This window comes from Chlamydomonas reinhardtii, chromosome 10, assembly GCF_000002595.2.
Source record: "Chlamydomonas reinhardtii strain CC-503 cw92 mt+ chromosome 10, whole genome shotgun sequence".
In the NCBI taxonomy this organism is placed as follows: domain Eukaryota; kingdom Viridiplantae; phylum Chlorophyta; class Chlorophyceae; order Chlamydomonadales; family Chlamydomonadaceae; genus Chlamydomonas; species Chlamydomonas reinhardtii.
This window is the reverse complement of record NC_057013.1, coordinates 4,428,059-4,446,470: the sequence shown is the minus strand read 5'-3', so window position 1 is coordinate 4,446,470 and position 18,412 is coordinate 4,428,059. Positions and strand designations below refer to the sequence as shown.

The following is an 18,412-nucleotide window of genomic DNA, read 5'->3' as shown; positions in this document are numbered from 1 at the left end:
GGGCGCTTGATTGGGCGTGCGTACGGGCGGGGCTAGCGCATCACATACTGTGCATGTCGGCCCATACATGGCTTATTATGCTCCTGCAGGACAAGTATCCTGTACCGACCTGGCCGTTTGCCTCGCAGTACGCCTTGGACTGAGCCCAGCTCAGCTGTTGGCTGTACATCACGTAACGGATGCCGCGCAGGGTGCCGACGTACTCGATCGCATTGATGTCCGAGTTGGGGGGCGGCAGCGGCCCTGGAGCTCTCGGTGGTAGCTGCATGTGCATGACAGTGATTGACATAGAGGTCAGGTGCAGGTTGTAAGTGAAGGCATTAAAAGGGCGTCAAACATCCAACCACGGCGATGGCACACACGTGCCCACCACCCCCGGGTTCCCACCTACCCACCCACGTATCCACCCACCCACGCACGCACGCACGCAACCGGCTGCCCTATTCACACACCTGGCACACCACATTCGACCGGCGATCGCATGGAACATCATTCCTGCAAGACATTGGAGGTGGACAGGGTGTGAGCGCCATTACGGTGAAGAATCACAACTTCAAATGGCTGCGTGCATTGGTTTGGAGTGTCTACGCACCAGTAGGTGCGCTCGTTCCGGATTGGGGAAGAGCTGCGCTGCGCCGTGGGCGTGTCCTGTAACGGCATGGCGGGGAATAATAAGGCGTCAAAGCGAGGATCATTCGCAGTCTGCACGCAGAAGACTCAGCTGGCGTGGAAGGGGCTGCACGTGCGACAGTTTGAGGCGTCCGGGCACACGAAGCCGCAACAAGTGAAAACTAGTGACGCCCAGCCAACCATACCGACAAGCAACATGGCCTGCAGGCCTCAGCACCCGCCTGCACATGCAAGCGTACGTCCACTGTGAACATATGTACACACCTGGAGCCACACTAAGATATGCACGCAGTTTTCGTTCCCACCAACATTGTTTGGCTCGTCAGGACCTGTGTGTTTACGGTGAGGTTCAGATGTCTTGGCATACGAAATCATAGCGTAGAGCACATATATACTGGTGTTGGGGATTTATACAACATTTAGTAGGTCAAGCAATGGAGAACATATGGGACGTAGTTGCAATCTGACGCGTGTAGCATGAGCCCCCATGGCAGATGTCAATCGTGCACACCAATAAACCGCGTGTGAAAAACGTACCCCATACGGTGGGTGACGCTATTTCGCCTGATTCATAGCGCCAGACAGTGGTGTTGGGGACAGTCAAGTAGTCCCTCGATGCACCAAACCTGCGAGGCAGACAGTGTAAGCATGTTACAAATGTGGACTGGTCATTCAATGACAGGATGCATGCTACTTGATGTACATCGGCATGCTCATGTCATCAGTGTGTACACATCGCCCAGTACGGTACTCACCAGAACTCCCAGAATGCCTCTGATGTCTTGCCGGTCGAGTAGCGACGTACAGATTCGGTGACAATGTCATACTCGCTCAGATCCGTAAACTCAGGCAGTTTACCACCATTGGCGCGGCATATACGTGACGCCTGCAAGCACGTCCAGAACGCAAATGGCATTGACGTACGTGGGGAAGCGTGCGTGTTCGTGCGTGTAGTCTGGGCAAAGGCTGGGGCACCCCTAGACAAAGGCGGCGATGCAATCACGCACCTCGGCCCGGGAAGTGACCTGATCTAGCACGACAAACGTGGCTGCTGGTCGCTCAATGCGCAGGAGCACGTTACCAATGCCAGGTGGTGGCGAAGGTGGCTGCGGGCGGGCGCACCAGATTGGAAGTAAGGACGATGATGTCTGATTTTTAGTGAAGCCATACACAGCAGCCAATGTACGAACACAGCTACATTACAGCAGCCGTGAGCCGCACCGACCAGCCAGCGCACCGTTGGGGGTGGAGGGGGCGAAGGCGTGACGAGGTTTGTAGCGGGAAGGCCGCGCCATCGCTCGACTTTACTCTTGCATACGAAGGGGTACGCCTCATTGGTGCAGTGCGCCAGCGAAAACGGGCTTTGGCGTGTGCTTGGGTTAGGGCTCACAAAAATAGTTGCGTCGAATATGCCGCAGAGCTGCGTGTAATCGGTTCGGGCGAGGAGCTGTGCGGCTGTGCCGTTCCAGTTGAGGGGCAGGGTCCACCGCGAGTCACGCAGGGCAGCAGCGGACTCCTGCAAAATGCACAGGCAGGCCACCAATCAAAACTGCACTGTGTGGACCGTAGTGCCCCACCTGCATGTAATTGCCATCCCAATCACATCTTGCCGCCGCCCATTATCTTGACTACTTGGATATCCTCCCAGTAAGTTACGCAAGCGCTCAGACGCTTGAGGCTTACCGCGCGGGTGCGCCAGGATATGCGGCCGGTCACATCCGGCGTGGCAGCGAGCCATGCTGTGCCCGTACTGAGCACGATGCTCTCCTCAAGGTAATCCGTGAACCACATCAAGTCCATGTTCTGCCCATACATAATGGCAGCATCGGGGAAAGGTGACTGTTAGTTACAAGATATGTGCAGCATGCGCCTGGACATGGGTGCATGACAGACGGAGTTGGGGCCGCCCACGCAGTATGATTGTAAAAAGGGCAGCGCTACCGTGGCGCACAAAGACAGCAACGATTAAGGAGGGATTTGATCTACGGCCTTACATTATAGCGGCAAATGCGTGAGGCGTCGTGCCAAGAGACGCGGTGCGCCTTGAACTGCACAAGGTCCCAGGCGGCGCCCCTGTCGTTGGGCAATAATCCCGACAGTGGGAGCCGCATGAGTGGCGGTGGCATGGTAGTGTTCACACGCAATTCCATTCATGCATACCAGTCCGCCTTGTGCAACGATCGCATCGTACCTAGTCGCGGTCGAAGGAGTGTAGGAGGCCCGGATCCCGGGCGTGATGTCTGTGCGCGGTTGAATGACGGGTACACATGGTAGGTGAGGGCGCATACTGTGGTGAGTCACCAGTTTTGGTATACAGTATGTGCTACAAATCAGACAGTAATATCTGGGTAGATTACAGATAATTTCAAAAGGCCCCGGACTTCCGGTCAACTCAGCCGAGGTCCCAGATTGTTACACATGAATCTCACGAAGTCCCATCTCGTCCTGTATATATACCTGTCAAGCTGTCATCCACCATTGTACCTGCAGTCAAGAATCGCATTTGAAAGGCGTGGTGGGTTATCAGCAGATATATACATCGGGTCTCAGCAGGGATTGACCAATCAAGCAATATATGTGCACGCATACGTATACGGAACATGGCATATCCTGTTATTATCTGCTGGCTAAGCTGCCCAGACCCATCAAACCACAGGCAAGACTTACTTGTCTCGCAAACAAAGGCGTTGGCGTTATCACATGATCCCGCGCGCACGTCGGCGTTGATTAGTCGGCCGCCGCGATTGGAATTGAGCCACGGGTCAAAGTATCCGCAATTCGGCGGTGCATAGCCCCAGTCCTCAAGCACGGGTCCCAGCGGGTAGCGCAAGGGTGTACCATCGATCCATCTGTGTGGGCCCGCCGGGCACATGCACATGCCTTGCAATACATGCAACATGGAGCCAAAACGGTTGTGGACATCATGCAGCCGTACGGGCGCTGACTAAGAGCCGCTGCAGTCCCCTTACCGGTATGATCCGGTTTGTGCCGCGTACAATCCCAACCAAATGCCAGTGCCTTGAGGGAACTCGACGGTAATGTTAAGGTTAGCGCGCAACAACTGGTTGAGATCGTCGATGTCGCCAATGCTCTCTAGCGTCGCAAGATGGCCTGCACAAATTGAGTGTGTGTGTGGGATTGGGCACAGCAGGTGTCAGCTGACTGCGCTTGAGGCACACATAGTGCATGCTGCCTGCCGCACATGTACCCACCACACCCTTAATAGGCCATTTTGAGCCGCGCGCACACGGTGCCCATAAGCCTATTTTGACTGATTGTAAAACGCTTTCATTCCGCTTTGTGCATGCATTCATTGCTGGCGGGCGGGAGTTCCGCCCAACCGGTTCCAGTATCCACACCTACAGTGCTGTATGCACCCACGCACCTCCGTGCAGAGTGCAGATGCGCTGGGCCGCATTCCAATCAGTGCGCTGGCCGCTGAACACACGGTACTTGGAGCCGCGCACCAAGGAGGTCAGCTTGGGCGGCTGCGCAGTAATGTCTTGCAATGCTGCGTACAGATGACGGGAACGAATGCGCGGCGCACCGTCAAAGTAGCTCATAGCAATGACTTGCAATCAAGTAGTGCATGCAGCAGTGTAGGGAGGCCATAAACACATCAAGTTGTTGGCAGAATGGACGTAGTGGGCGGAGATTGATGGCGGTAGGCATGGTGCATTGAAAGTCAGTATGCTAGTGCACTGCTTACTCAAAGCGAAGGTGATCTGCTGAAAGTAACCGGCGGTCATGAACTCCTCCGAAACGGTGCAGATGGCATACACTTCGTACGAGCGGCCGTACAGAAAGGTTGCGGCGCCGGTAGCCTCCGCCGCCTTGATTGCATCATCGCTGCAGTGCGGGTATGCATGTGGTATGTCGGTTACTGTCAGCAAGCACGTGATGGTCATGTTTTGTGTTTGTTCCGAGCTTGGGCAGGCGAGACTCCCTTTCCACAGGGGTGCTGCTTTTCCACCATTGTTGGGAGTTGGCTACAGGAGTTGGCCCTACTCACTTGATCAACTGGCGGCCGACCAGGGCCCGGCCGCAGCGGCACGAGAAGACGCCATTGATTTGGTACAGAACCTGCGTTTAGGCGGGAAAATGTAGCACCCGGTGACTGCTGCAGACATCTCCAAACCCCTCATACCAGGGACGCCTGCTGCCATAACTGCCATATGCAAGTGCACCCCAGGACACATGCACCTAATGCACCTCGCCCGCTACGCCGCGCCGGCCGGTCCAAACCTGGCACTCTGAAAGCCCTGAAGAACCTTACCGCAAGCAGTGGCGTGCGGTAGATGTAGGCAAGCGGGGCATCGCCCACTGCGCACATCTTAAAGCAGCTGTCGAGTGCGGTTGTGGAGTTGGCTGTGTTGATGGTCACCTCGGGCCCCTCGATGCGGGGCAGTGACCAGCGATAACGGCACTGCGGCAGCTCCTCATTGTCGCGCTTCGCCAGGATGGCGGGCGCCGCAGGGTTGCCACAGATGCCAGAAAACGAGATACCGTCGGCGAGCGCCAGACTTGCCCCTGACAGGCTTGAGTTTGCGATGCTGCCGGAAAGGCCCGTGAGAACCGTACCTGTGTGTATGTTATGTGCACACAACAACACGTGTTCGTAAGTTTATGAAGACATGCTCATGCTGCTGAAGAAGACCACCAGTGCGTATGCGGGTCAAGCATGCCTGGTCCACCTTGGGCTTGGGGCCACGCTTGAGGTGCGGCTTCTGCCTGAGTGCTATTGGCGGTGCTGCCACACGGCAGACCCGCTGGGTCATGCGCATTGCACACCCTTACAAGCCGCCCTCAGGTGCGGAGTAGTGCAGCCTCTTATTTCAACAGTTAAACAGTCGGGGTGCTCCTCTGCTCAATATGGTGTCACATGCTTGCATGGGAAACTGGACCGACCTGGCGGGCAATAAACCTTTGCCTTGGCGTCATAGGGGTTGGCGTCCACGGGCCGCGTTGAGTTGGCACCGGTGTTGCAGATGAAGGGCTGCAGCTCGGACTGGCAGAGCGCCAGCGCAAACTCGGCGCACTCGTCCGTCTGCCACACGTCCGTCCCGTCCGGCAGCAGCCGCCAAGACAAGCAGAGCTGGGTTGGGCCTTCCGGCGCCGCCAGCAAGCCGCCGCCGCGAACGTAATCAAACGGCATCTCGTCCTCCCACTTGTACATCTTCTCGCCTGTTGATATATGAACGGCAGCGGCACTTTTCGGTGTGTTCAACATGCGGACTGGCTATGCTGCTGGAAATTCAGTCGGCCTGCACATACAACCATAGCCTCGGTGTGTTCTATCTGCCTCGTTACATTGGGTGACATTTGAGCCGCAACTTACTTTGGCTCCATGAGCCGCCCAGCCAAACCTTGACCTCTCCAGCAGTCGTAGTTCGCGCCCACTCACGTACCATCGCCGCGATGACGTCGGCCTCGTTGGCGGAGTTGATGCTGGCAAGGATGCCGGACTGTTTCATTTACGCCAATGGGGCACGCAATGCATGTGGCCATGTGGTTAAATACTGGGCATACACACATGATTTGATGCCAGAATCTGATAGTAGCTCATAAATCAAGACTACTGTCCAGCTCTGTGTGTTGCTTGGTCCCGTGCACTTCAACACCCAATCAAGCCCGCCGCACCACGCCGCTGTGCGTGTTGAGGGGGTGAGGTTAGGCAAGTAAATAAAACTGTCTATGATGACACGGTAGCAACACCGCGCACACACTCACTCGACGCTGGCAGTAGTCCACGGCCTGACTCCAGGTCATGGTCTCGCGGTACAACGTGGTGCGCACATCTCGGATCGTAAGCGAAGCCGCGGGTGCCGTAGACATAGATGGCGTGGCACGGGCAACGCCGCCGCCGTCGCCACTACGACGGCGGCACAGTACCAGAAGATGAGCGCCACAGGACTCCGCCCCCCACCTGCACATTGGGGCGGTGTGCATGGTATGTTAAAGGCGAGCGCAACGTGTAATTTGCAGCAGTGATGCAACAAGGATAGACACGTGCAATTACATGCATGCATACATGTCCGCGACCATGTGCATCACAGCCTGCACGGCCTCACCCGGCGTTGACGTAGGTCGTGGACTGGTTGAAGACGCTGTAAGTCATCTTTCCGCATGAGGGCCGCTGCGGCCGCTCGGCCCCAGTTACCCAGTTTTCATAGGTCACACCGCCGCCGCTGCTCCAAGCCCACGCACTTCCACTGCCCCGGTTGGATGCGCCGAGCCTGTTCAAGAATAATTCTTTACATGCATGCGTGCTGCAACGTGTGTGCGCCTGATGAATGGAGACGGCCAACACCCCAAAAACGCGCTGCAGTGACAATCAAGGTGTTTCCTGCCCACCCACCAGAATTGAAGGGAAAACGTGGTAGAAGATTGGAAGGCAGTTGCAGGCATAACACGCGCCACTAGGCGGTTCGCCGCCGCTGCGGTACTGTCGTCGTCAATGACCAGAAGCTCTGCGCCGTGCGCCTGAAGGGGTTATGATAGGAAGGGTTTGGAGACGTTCAGTGCACGTACGTACAGCACATGCATGCATGCGATGTGTTACTATGTACACCATCACTCCATACGCACCCATGTTCACAACACATAACAATGTGTTTGCGCGCCTAATAGCTAGCAGCCTTCTAGTTTAAAGTAAGAGCCACGCGAAGTATCAATGGTAAACAACCAAGATGCCCGTAGGTGGTTGCCCAACACGCAGCCAGTGTTACAATGCATGCGCGACCCTCTGCGTACCTGGCAGAACGATACAGCCGGTTGCCAGGGCATGGGGATGTCAAAGAGTAGGACTTCATACAGCTGGACCTGGTCTGTGGTTCCCCGCCGCGACGTTATGGTGGTCAGCACACGCTCTGCCCCCAGCGGCTCCACGCTCTGAGCCACTGCCGGTAGCAGGGGGGAGCTGAGGGTGGGGATGGACGCTAGCTCCTTGTCGGCCGCGCGGGTGGTGGCGGACGTGTTTGTCACAATCATTGCCGCGTTGGCGTTGCTATCGGGCAGCTCGCGGCGGCACAGCACGTTGCTTATGCTGACCAGCGATCGACGCGTGGCGCACTGCCGCTGCTGCCATGCGCTGGTGCCGTTGTTCCTGTGTCAGTTGAGCGCCCACGTAAGAGTAAATGATGCGCGTGATGGGGATGGGTACAAGACGGGCCACGAAACATGCCGACTGCTGCATTCAAGACCCAATGCGTTCCCAGAAGGATTGAACAAACTGACAAGTGAGCATGGAAAACACCGCAACACTTGAATCTACTGTGTGTGTGTGTGTGTGTGTGTGTGTGTGTGTGTGTGTGTGTGTGTGTGTGTGTGTGTGTGTGTGTGTGTGTGTGTGTGTGTGTGTGCAGTGACTTGTCTTTGGCTGGATGTGCTTACCCGAACACGTAAGCTTCCGCGCATTCAGTGGACAGCGCGAATTGATCTCGAACTGCAACACAACGGAGGCACGCACCCAGCATGTTGCGAGGACGGCATAATCTTGCGTTCAACCAACTACTACGTACCTCGCAGTTGTACGCGTCACACTCAGAAAAACGCTGGAGTTAAAACATATATGCCAGCCCCGTTAGCCCCGCAAGCTGTCGTTTCTAGTAATAACATCCACCCAACCGTCCCGTCTTACGTGGGCAGCAGCGAAGTGTGACTCCAGAAACTCCAGAGTCGTCGCTTGCACTGTTGCTGGCATTGGCGATCGTGAAATTGGCACCGGAAAAGTCGACGCGTGTGCTTATGCCACAGACAGCAAAGCCTGACTCGCAGGTGATTGGCGGAAGCCACTGTGCGTCGGTCGCCGGCGCCGGGTTGACGATCTGGGCCCAGCTGGCGTTGTCCGCACGCTGATTTCTGTGGGAGACAGCGGGTTGAAAGGACGGCCAAACCTTTGTGGTACTTTTTTGTTGCACGGGTTGAAAGTATATGCAGTGCCGAGGAGCAATCCTATCATATGTGACGCCTGGGGTAAAAGTCACACCTAATGGCCTAAGCATCATCGCCGCCTGCAGTTACGGACGAGCAGCCGCCGTACACGCACATGCACGGAACATCTGCCTCACAAGCACTCACGCGCAGATACCACGGATGGACGTAATGCCCACATCATCTCCCCACGTCGTTCTGGTCGCCTGCCAGCTGACGGTGTATGATGCGCATGGGTTGCCGCCAGACGGAATGCAGTTTCGGACCTGTAATGGTCGATAGTAGGTGGGTGTTAGGGACGAGGCCGTGAGTCACCTATATGGCCGACACCGTGTGATGTCTTTGCATGATCTACGATGTGATCATTCCATGGGGGGACGCAAGCTATTTGATTGGTCTAGGGAGGTTTTAAAGGGGAATTCGGTGGTGAAAGTTACGGCGCTCATCCAGCTGGACGGAGACACGAATGTATGCAGGCTTGGAATACGTTGCATCGCAAAAAGGACGCAAATTGTACTTTGTCCGGCATGCACTACAGCATGCACTTGAAGGGGGGCTCTGTACCGTGCTCATTTAGAGGGGGCCTTGCACAAGTACCGCACCTGTGACATGATGGGTCGATCCCTCCTTGGAACTGCTTGCAACTGCGGCAAAATGCAAATTGGTCCAAACATGGCGGCACGTTAGCTAGCGGTCGTCATGTGCCCACATATGGAAACGATCAAGCGGGCGGCGAGTTTCAGGGTGCAGCATTATGTTTCCTTCCTTGGCATGGTCGCACATCAGCGGTTTTGGAGGAATCAAAAATAAATATTGGTAGATGGCTATGTCGTCCCTGCGGCACTAGTGAGGAAGCACCTTGAACGCACCTGGAGCCCGACGACCCAGTTACCGAAGCCTGAGTTGTTCCAATTGTTGCACAGGGTCTCGGATGTGCCCCTGCACCAGAGCACATCGCTACTTCAGGAGGATGCCATACTATATATGCGAGAAAGTGCGGTAATTTGTTTATGTATGCCAGTATGTGCTCATTGACCAGGGACAGCAAGCAACAGCAGTCTCACCATGCACCAACGCCGGAGACACTTGTAATGCTGCTGATGTCCTGCTCCGGCATCAAGTTCTCGAAGGTGCCGACAAATGACTTGGAGCGGCATCGCATCCGCAGTCCCATCAATCCTAGCAAGTTACTGGCACTAGTTGGCGTCCCACTCAAAGACCGGGTGTCGACTTGGGCCCGGAAGCCCACAACGAAACTCTCCGCATCCGTCTCGTTGGGGCACTGCAATCAATGAAGGATGTATGGTGATGATAATACGTGATGCAAACCAAATAGGAACTTGTCGGCATATGTAACCTCCTAGATAGCCTTACCATGGTGAACGGCGTGTCGATACCGGGCGACATGAGACCCATCGCCGGGGCATCTGCAGAGTGATGCCCAGGGCCACGCACGCAGGGGGCGCTGTCAGCATGCCGCATCCATCATATTACCACTAACAAGATTGCCTGAGTGACATTCTCGGACACGTATGCCATGATAGTCTTACCGTAGGCTCGGTTGCGTACCCTGAAACCGGTGGCGTTGTAACCGGTCCAAGGGGCCCAAACCGGGTTCACATCAACGTAGGGTCTTGCAGACCACCGCCACGAACCAAAGCGATTGTTGAGCCCCAACCTGCGTGCAAGTGCATGTATGTGCATGTCTATTTGCTCATGCACACGTAAAGTCACAACAGGGCAACTTCTTTCTAATTGCCGTTTGGCGACAACCATACTCATTTAGACATGGATGAGCCGAGTTCCCTCACCACACGCTGACGTAGGACTGGCTCCTGGAAATGCTGCCAGATGCGAACGGGCGGGTCTGTGCCCATTGCCGTAGGGATGATGCCACCTCCTCATACCTGCAGTGGTGGAGTCAGTGGCATTGCGGCACTTCAGCTCGCTTCAGACCACAACTAACCAGACCTCTATTTCAACTTTTGTTAGTGGCTTGTCATGCGCCTGTAGCGGCTCCCATGCAGGACCGGGTTTGACACGCTGAGTCACACGCACTGAGTCACCCGACAGGCACCGGCAACAACCTACCGCTCAGCACAGCACACACAGCAGAGCCACTCCCAGGGGGGTATGCAGCAGCGGAAAACCACAGACACGACATCACACGACAGGCTGCAACTAGTACCCCCAAATGATACCACGCACTTACTGCTGGGCGCTGTCAAAGTAAGCCAAGTCTCCCGAGTTGGCCTCGCAAAAGGCCTTGGCTTGGTACCAATCCATCAGGCGCGGGAAGAACCTGGCAGATTTGTAGAATTGCTTAAGGCCAGTGTACGGGCTGCTTCGCACAACAGGTCGCGCTCCCAACAATCAGCGGCCGTACTTAGTCAGGTTGACACAGCGCACCACGCGCCTCCCAATCAAAACTCACATGAAGTGGGAACGGCCTTGCACCGTCTGAGCGGCGGGTGCAATGCTTCGGGCAACCACCCACTCAGGCGACAACGTGGCCGGGCCTGTATATATGCAATGCAATGGCCCCGTGGCAAATGGCGATATCCTAATGACCGCATAGTTCTTGAGCGCACACAGTCAATGGCATCCCCGACAGCTTTCAAAGAACAAGGGTTACCCTCTGCGGTGCTCTGCCCACACTGCTACTTACGTTGGCACATGGGATAAGAGCCCGCAAACCTGAAACAAGTGACAAGGTCAGAAGTAAGTCAAACTATGTCGTCATTGGAACCGTATAGATGTGCGTGTGTGCATGGAAATTCAACAGCGGCGATGCACCGGCAGCCCCTTCACTCACCGGCAAAAGGTAGGAGCCCACGTCTGGTTCGGCGACATGTTGCTGCAATCAAGCGTTGGTAATGCAGCGGTGAATACATGTACGTTAAAAAGAGCGACAAGAGGCTTGCAGAATCACTGCGTTGTAGTAACCAGCTGCCGCAGCAACCCGTTAGCAGCACATGCGACCCACTTACGAGTTATGCCTCGCCTTGACACAATCCCGGTTATCCAGGAAGATTGGGACCGGGGTGCTCGTAGACCAACCCCTGATAGATAATGGCATGTTGTGGATGGAAAAGGGGGGCGGCAAGGGTAAAAAAACATGGGGAACAGGATACAAGCAGCAGGGGGTGGGGCAGAGCATGTAATGCAGATGCAGCAGCGGTCAGTATGTGCACCGCGGGGATAACGCGAACGTGCTGGATCAATGGATCAACCCCACATATTAATAACAGCGCTAATACATTCTACATGTGCAGTACGGAAAGTACAGATGTAGATGCCTGTGCCTGCATATCATCAGTACGTGTTGCAATGTCTGTACCCACCAATACGTGTCAAGTACACGTGCGCCGGAGTTGTACACATATTGGCCCTGCTGCACCTTGTCCGACGCGCCAATGTGGTAGTCGACGAAGACCGTTGACTGGCCACGGTAAAGAATATCCAAACCCAAGCGGAAGGCGGCCTCTTGGATCTGATAGGTTGTCGGCTCCACTAAGGTGCCACCGCGCAGCTGCAGAGGCATAGGCACGCGTTAATCGAGCTTCGAAACTAACGTGCAGGTGCACAAATCACGCCGCGCATAGAAGCATTATCGCGCTTCCGCATTCTATTTCACTAATCACGTATGTGTTGGCGCTTTGAGCGCAACGGTGCGTAGAACTGCAGACCCTATCACAAGACAGTAACGCCCACCCCTTGACCTTTTGAACATACATACGCTCCTACCTCGCAGAACTTCTGAGCAGATGGAGAGTCCTGCCATGTCTTGTAAAGTGACAGCTCCAGCTGCGCACAGGACACCCATCAAGTATGCGCGTCATCACGCTTTTCACGCGAATACATTCATCAGCCAATAACTTATATGAATATGATATTACAGGTGCGCACCTGGCCGTTACTGGTGTAAACCCTGCCGACGGGCTGGATGTATGATGCCAAACTGCGGCGCTCGGTTTCGGGCACTGCCTCCTTCGCGTTTGAGCCTGTTAGGGGTGTCCGCACGTCTAGCTTTAATGGGCTGAAGTGCATTCCCATCCACTGCAAAAACACGCCCGCAAACGCAATGTGCATTGGACAGAAAGCATCGCTACTAGCTTAAAGTCTTCACTCTTGCCCAGCCTATCTAGCCACATGCACTTACGTCGACATGCCACTGGAAACTTCTGCAAACACTGCTGGTTCGGCATTCGGTAAACTGATCCAACTGTGCTTGGTTCGCCACTTCCTATCAAGAGCCGCTGATCCAAACCAGAGGTCAAGGTGACACAGTCAGGGCTGCCCAGAGGGTTCACTGCATGGGGGAGGGGGCATGGGGGCAAGCGGCTAATGACCAAGAGTATCACATGGACCTTCGAAGTAAACATCATTGACACAAATGCAAGGCAGTGACAACAGCGGGGTCAGCAAATCGTGGCAGAGTGTATCTGTATATGCCGGGCAGCTCATTGATGGCAGTAGCTCGAGCAGTGATAATGGACACACACAAACTCACGAAGGGCGCCAGGATCGGCCAGGCTGGCAAGGGGACGGCCTGCATGCGCATCGGATGTGATTGGGCAAGAGCACACGCATAAACAAACTCAAGCAGTAGTCCAGAATGAAGGTGCAATAGTTCGCATGCATGGCGCAGCATGCGCCCAGCCCGACGTTTGCAACCTACCGGATGCTCCGGACCGCATGTTGGGGTTGGCTGAGGCCACAAGCACTCCGTTGGCTCGCTTGAGGGTGCAGGTGCTGGTGTTGGTGACAATTGTGAACCAGCCGCATCCCGGGGTGGCGCTGCAGGTGCTGCAGCACTTCTCGGTGTCGTTGGTGGAGAAAGTCAGGAAGGGTGTGCCCGTGTAGTCGCGGCTCGCGGTTGCGCCTGTGCAGCCTGTATGCATGCATTGGCACAGTGCGTGATAGATGAGCAGCAGGCATCACACAGTAGATGGATAGTTGATGGTAAAAAAACAAATTTGTCATCTAACTGGCCCGACTCGTGGCCACACTTCCGGTGGCCCACTTGACCCACCCCCAGAGTAGTGGAAGCTGCCCCCACGCATAGAGTGGACGCTCATTATGCTCTAAGTCCGTGGCCTGCCGCTCCGCTACGCCCTTTAGTTTTATTCTCGCTGCGGCGCAAACACTGTGAATAGCTCGCGCTCGCAATTTCATGCTCCCGCAAGAAAAACGCCCGGTCAAAGCTGGTCGTTCGCTTTATTACTATCAATCCGTGTCTTTTCTGATTGCGAAGTAAACGTTTGTCGACAGATAGAATGCCAAAAGGTCGGGCAGCGCTTGAGACAGCTGCCTTGTGCTCGTGTTTCCGATGTGCTCTGTATGTTCAGTTGCTTACAAGGGTATCAATGGATACGCGTATGTAACTTTGGGGTTCGCTGAGTCCCGGGCACCGCACCGGCAATTGCTCGCCCGGCGCACTCACCCAGCGAGACTACCGACGCGTTCTGCTCATGTTGGAGCTTACTATGACAGCTATGAGAACGAATGGGCAGCTCGCTAGCTTGGCCGCTTAGGCCCGCACGGCCGGCGCGACCCCTGCCCCGCAGGCGACGCACCCATCTGTCAGTCTGTCGCCCGACAGCTGGCCTGATGGTGCAGGTGTAACCATGGGGGGCACAGCGCCGGCTGAGAGAGACGGGTGCTTTGTGTTGCCTGGTTTGAAGACGGGGTAAAACAACGCCTGCGGCCTCCACTGCGGGCGTGGGCAGCGTGGCCACTGACACAGTAGCCAGGGCCCACGCCCAGACCACGCCCCAGCCCCTGCCACGCGAGATGGGGTGGGTGCACGCATGCAATGCGTGGGCGGGATGGCCACTATAGGTGTGGAGCATGTGTAAACCCCTGGGCGGGCCACCAGGTGACTGGTCCAAGAGCTTCCACTATGCGAGTGGACAGTGTGACCACAAATCGAGGAGAGGCTTAGGCTTCCGGACTTGAGGACACAACCGCCATTCACCGAAAACACCCGGCCATATTGCACGCCCATCCCTCTGGCACATAGCCAAGGCCATATGCAAGAGGGCAGGGCGGGGCGATGACCTTGGCATGCGTGGGAGGGGCTGGAGCGTGGTTTGGGCATGGGCTGGGTGTGCCACCCATGTCAGATCCACACCTCGACCCCTGCCGTGACCCCACCCGACGGAATCACCCGGCCATATTGCACGCCCATCCCTCTGGCACATAGCCAAGGCCATATGCAAGAGGGCAGGGCGGGGCGATGACCTTGGCATGCGTGGGAGGGGCTGGAGCGTGGTTTGGGCATGGGCTGGGTGTGCCACCCATGTCAGATCCACACCTCGACCCCTGCCGTGACCCCACCCGACGGAATCACCCGGCCATATTGCACGCCCATCCCTCTGGCACATAGCCAAGGCCATGTGCAAGAGGGCAGGGCGGGGCGATGACCTTGGCATGCGTGGGAGGGGCTGGAGCGTGGTTTGGGCATGGGCTGGGTGTGCCACCCATGTCAGATCCACACCTCGACCCCTGCCGTGACCCCACCCGACGGAATCACCCGGCCATATTGCACGCCCATCCCTCTGGCACATAGCCAAGGCCATATGCAAGAGGGCAGGGCGGGGCGATGACCTTGGCATGCGTGGGAGGGGCTGGAGCGTGGTTTGGGCATGGGCTGGGTGTGCCACCCATGTCAGATCCACACCTCGACCCCTGCCGTGACCCCACCCGACGGAATCACCCGGCCATATTGCACGCCCATCCCTCTGGCACATAGCCAAGGCCATGTGCAAGAGGGCAGGGCGGGGCGATGACCTTGGCATGCGTGGGAGGGGCTGGAGCGTGGTTTGGGCATGGGCTGGGTGTGCCACCCATGCATGTCAGATCCACACCTCGACCCCTGCCGTGACCCCACCCGACGGAATCACCCGGCCATATTGCACGCCCATCCCTCTGGCACATAGCCAAGGCCATATGCAAGAGGGCAGGGCGGGGCGATGACCTTGGCATGCGTGGGAGGGGCTGGAGCGTGGTTTGGGCATGGGCTGGGTGTGCCACCCATGTCGACGTCAGATCCACACCTCGACCCCTGCCGTGACCCCACCCGACGGAATCACCCGGCCATATTGCACGCCCATCCCTCTGGCACATAGCCAAGGCCATGTGCAAGAGGGCAGGGCGGGGCGATGACCTTGGCATGCGTGGGAGGAGATTGGGACGGGCCCTAGCTACTGTGTTAGTGGCCACGCTGCCCAGGCCCGCAGTGGAGGCCGCAGGCGTTGTTTTACCCCGTCTTCAAACCAGGCAACACAAAGCACCCGTCTCTCTCAGCCGGCGCTGTGCCCCCCATGGTTACACCTGCACCATCAGGCCAGCTGTCGGGCGACAGACTGACAGATGGGTGCGTCGCCTGCGGGGCAGGGGTCGCGCCGGCCGTGCGGGCCTAAGCGGCCAAGCTAGCGAGCTGCCCATTCGTTCTCATAGCTGTCATAGTAAGCTCCAACATGAGCAGAACGCGTCGGTAGTCTCGCTGGGTGAGTGCGCCGGGCGAGCAATTGCCGGTGCGGTGCCCGCGACTCAGCGAACCCCAAAGTTACATACGCGTATCCATTGATACCCTTGTAAGCAACTGAACATACAGAGCACATCGGAAACACGAGCACAAGGCAGTTGTCTCAAGCGCTGCCCGACCTTTTGGCATTCTATCTGTCGACAAACGTTTACTTCGCAATCAGAAAAGACACGGATTGATAGTAATAAAGCGAACGACCAGCTTTGACCGGGCGTTCTTCTTGCGGGAGCATGAAATTGCGAGCGCGAGCTATTCACAGTGTTTGCGCCGCAGCGAGAATAAAACTAAAGGGCGTAGCGGAGCGGCAGGCCACGGACTTAGAGCATAATGAGCGTCCACTCTATGAATGGGGGCCGCTTCCACTCTGTGGGTGGGTCAAGTGGGCCACCGGAAGTGTGGCCACGAATCGGGACAATGACCTCAATTTGTAGGTATATCTGTAAGCCCGCGCATTGGACCCGGGCGGCGCCCAGCACACATTTTCCAGGTAGGCCCACCTGTCCGGTTAAACTGGTCCCACTGGTAATTGCCGGCCATGATAGCGGCCGGCTGCCCCAGGGCAGCTGGCGTGGCGCGTGTGTACAACAGAGGCGTTCCATCTGAGAAAGCCCACTCGTCGTCGAAGTCTGCAGTGTTTTGGCAAACCAACGTGACTCATGTGGCGGGGAACTTTGCGGATAGATGATCCGTGTTCAAAGAACGTGAAGGACATGGGAGCGAGCAAAGCAAGGTAGCATGTGGGCATGCATTTTCAGCGCTGCCAGCAGTGCACGCATGCGCCGGTGCAGCAATCAGTCATAATGTATGTTGCGTACATGCATGCATGGATGGGCATGCATTGTAAAAACCACGCATGCGATTCACGCACCGTAGCTGCAAACGTAGGGCGCAAGGGTGCCACATGCCACGTCCCGTAGCTGCGGCGTTGCACAGTTCATCCAGACGCCGGAGGAGTTTGTGCAAGACAGCGCGAAGGAGCCGCAGGTGGTGTTGGCGGCCAGGGCATCAGGCTGGCCCGCAGCCCACACACCATACAGCAGGGGCCGCCCGTCGGACCAGCTGTAGGCGCCGGCTGCAGTTACAGGTAGATTGCGCAAAGAGCGGTTGGAAAACATAAAGCGGTTGGCAGGTTGAAAGTGGTGCGGGCGCCGTCCTGTTGAGGACATGTAAAACGCTTGCGACCCTGCCATCAATCAAGTCAACGCCATACATGCGTCGTCTGAGTTCCGCGCCTGCCCGCCTCTTGGCACAACTAACGACGCAGCAACGGAAGGCGATGGCAACACTTCAGGGACTCACTGCTATCGTGTGACAGGCCAATGTGGGCGGAGCCGGCGAGCGACGTGGTCATGCCCGTAGCAGCTAGGAAAACTTGAGACCTGAATACATTACAGGTAGGGATGCAGTGCGGGTAGCCAGCGTGCAGGGCCGAGCTTACATGCGTACGTAGGACGGCGGCGACGTGTCAGGGACAAGGGGCTTGCTTGCCAATGCGAGCACACCGGCCACTACTGCTAGTCGTAGCATAGATTGTTCGGCCCACACCGTACCTGTTGGCGACTGCCAGGAACGCGCTGTAGTCTTCTGGCAGCTGGAAACTCGCCAAGCGGGCACCAATGGCTGCGCAGCCCGCGGCCGCGCCGGCCCATGTGCGCCGCTCAGCAAAGGCCAGATACTGCCGGTAGCCGGAGACGATGCTTGCTGCATAGCACACCGCAAGGACGTCGCATGAGGTCTCTGGTGCGTGATTGAGTAACGGTGGATTGATTCCTTGCCCCTCCGCTGCAGGGCTTGCCATCAAGCTGCAGGCTATGCTGTGATGACAAGGTCACGGCCCCGAGTGTCCAAACAGACCACAGGGAATGCATAGGAAATCATGACGACAACGCCCGCCATGCACGCACGCATGCATCAGCATATGCCGAAACCCCGAAACCTGCGCGCACGACTACCGTAGCACGACTACCCGGCGGCACGCACGCACATGTCGCGGGAGTGAGCCGGCTGCAGATGTAGGGGTTGCGAGCTGGGTAGATGCTGTTGGCCTGGAACGAGCAGCTGGTGGTGCTGACGTTCCAGCTGCAGGATGAGAAGCTTACTGAGGTGTTGCCAGCGGCGCAACGAGTGTTGATGACGCCGCACAGTGACGCCATGTTCACAGGCACGCCCACGGGCGTGTATCCGTTCCAACCCAGGCCATCACGCCAGCCGTAGCTGCTGAAGTCTGCAGCACGGCAACGCACGACATACCAGCCGCATTACCGTCCGGTTGAGGCAATCGAGCGCCTACACGCTAAG

General features: G+C 56.7%; 1 protein-coding gene across 3 annotated transcripts in view; it reads right to left on the bottom strand.

Moving 5' to 3' along the window:
- CHLRE_10g451600v5 (uncharacterized protein) overlaps positions 1-18,412 on the bottom strand; it is a 62,112-nt gene that overhangs the window by 24,103 nt on the left and 19,597 nt on the right. Inside the window, exons 55-103 of one of the 3 annotated variants that reach the window (XM_043066978.1) lie at positions 18,099-18,338; positions 17,665-17,815; positions 17,414-17,493; positions 16,983-17,186; positions 16,612-16,740; positions 13,244-13,456; positions 13,076-13,114; positions 12,725-12,874; positions 12,472-12,566; positions 12,310-12,369; positions 11,907-12,094; positions 11,553-11,624; positions 11,378-11,419; positions 11,231-11,259; positions 10,997-11,081; positions 10,775-10,864; positions 10,374-10,469; positions 10,113-10,240; positions 9,937-9,989; positions 9,627-9,844; positions 9,432-9,501; positions 9,165-9,206; positions 8,710-8,828; positions 8,270-8,490; positions 8,023-8,074; positions 7,384-7,735; positions 6,989-7,113; positions 6,702-6,866; positions 6,361-6,556; positions 5,969-6,095; positions 5,539-5,814; positions 4,907-5,211; positions 4,643-4,713; positions 4,340-4,479; positions 4,016-4,141; positions 3,600-3,741; positions 3,298-3,479; positions 3,088-3,114; positions 2,822-2,870; positions 2,625-2,703; positions 2,314-2,433; positions 1,868-2,146; positions 1,638-1,736; positions 1,386-1,516; positions 1,168-1,256; positions 895-959; positions 593-648; positions 453-495; positions 110-262 (exon numbers count right to left, since the gene is read on the bottom strand). In XM_043066978.1, coding sequence (XP_042920376.1) covers positions 110-262; positions 453-495; positions 593-648; positions 895-959; positions 1,168-1,256; positions 1,386-1,516; positions 1,638-1,736; positions 1,868-2,146; positions 2,314-2,433; positions 2,625-2,703; positions 2,822-2,870; positions 3,088-3,114; positions 3,298-3,479; positions 3,600-3,741; positions 4,016-4,141; positions 4,340-4,479; positions 4,643-4,713; positions 4,907-5,211; positions 5,539-5,814; positions 5,969-6,095; positions 6,361-6,556; positions 6,702-6,866; positions 6,989-7,113; positions 7,384-7,735; positions 8,023-8,074; positions 8,270-8,490; positions 8,710-8,828; positions 9,165-9,206; positions 9,432-9,501; positions 9,627-9,844; positions 9,937-9,989; positions 10,113-10,240; positions 10,374-10,469; positions 10,775-10,864; positions 10,997-11,081; positions 11,231-11,259; positions 11,378-11,419; positions 11,553-11,624; positions 11,907-12,094; positions 12,310-12,369; positions 12,472-12,566; positions 12,725-12,874; positions 13,076-13,114; positions 13,244-13,456; positions 16,612-16,740; positions 16,983-17,186; positions 17,414-17,493; positions 17,665-17,815; positions 18,099-18,338 — 6,263 coding nt within the window. Of the gene's footprint in view, positions 1-109; positions 263-452; positions 496-592; positions 649-894; positions 960-1,167; positions 1,257-1,385; positions 1,517-1,637; positions 1,737-1,867; positions 2,147-2,313; positions 2,434-2,624; positions 2,704-2,821; positions 2,980-3,030; positions 3,115-3,297; positions 3,480-3,599; positions 3,742-4,015; positions 4,142-4,339; positions 4,480-4,642; positions 4,714-4,906; positions 5,212-5,538; positions 5,815-5,968; positions 6,096-6,360; positions 6,557-6,701; positions 6,867-6,988; positions 7,114-7,383; positions 7,736-8,022; positions 8,075-8,269; positions 8,491-8,709; positions 8,829-9,164; positions 9,207-9,431; positions 9,502-9,626; positions 9,845-9,936; positions 9,990-10,112; positions 10,241-10,373; positions 10,470-10,774; positions 10,865-10,996; positions 11,082-11,230; positions 11,260-11,377; positions 11,420-11,552; positions 11,625-11,906; positions 12,095-12,309; positions 12,370-12,471; positions 12,567-12,724; positions 12,875-13,075; positions 13,115-13,243; positions 13,457-16,611; positions 16,741-16,982; positions 17,187-17,413; positions 17,494-17,664; positions 17,816-18,098; positions 18,339-18,412 lie in introns of those variants that run through there. The other 2 variants (XM_043066979.1, XM_043066980.1) reach the window with 2 other exon arrangements.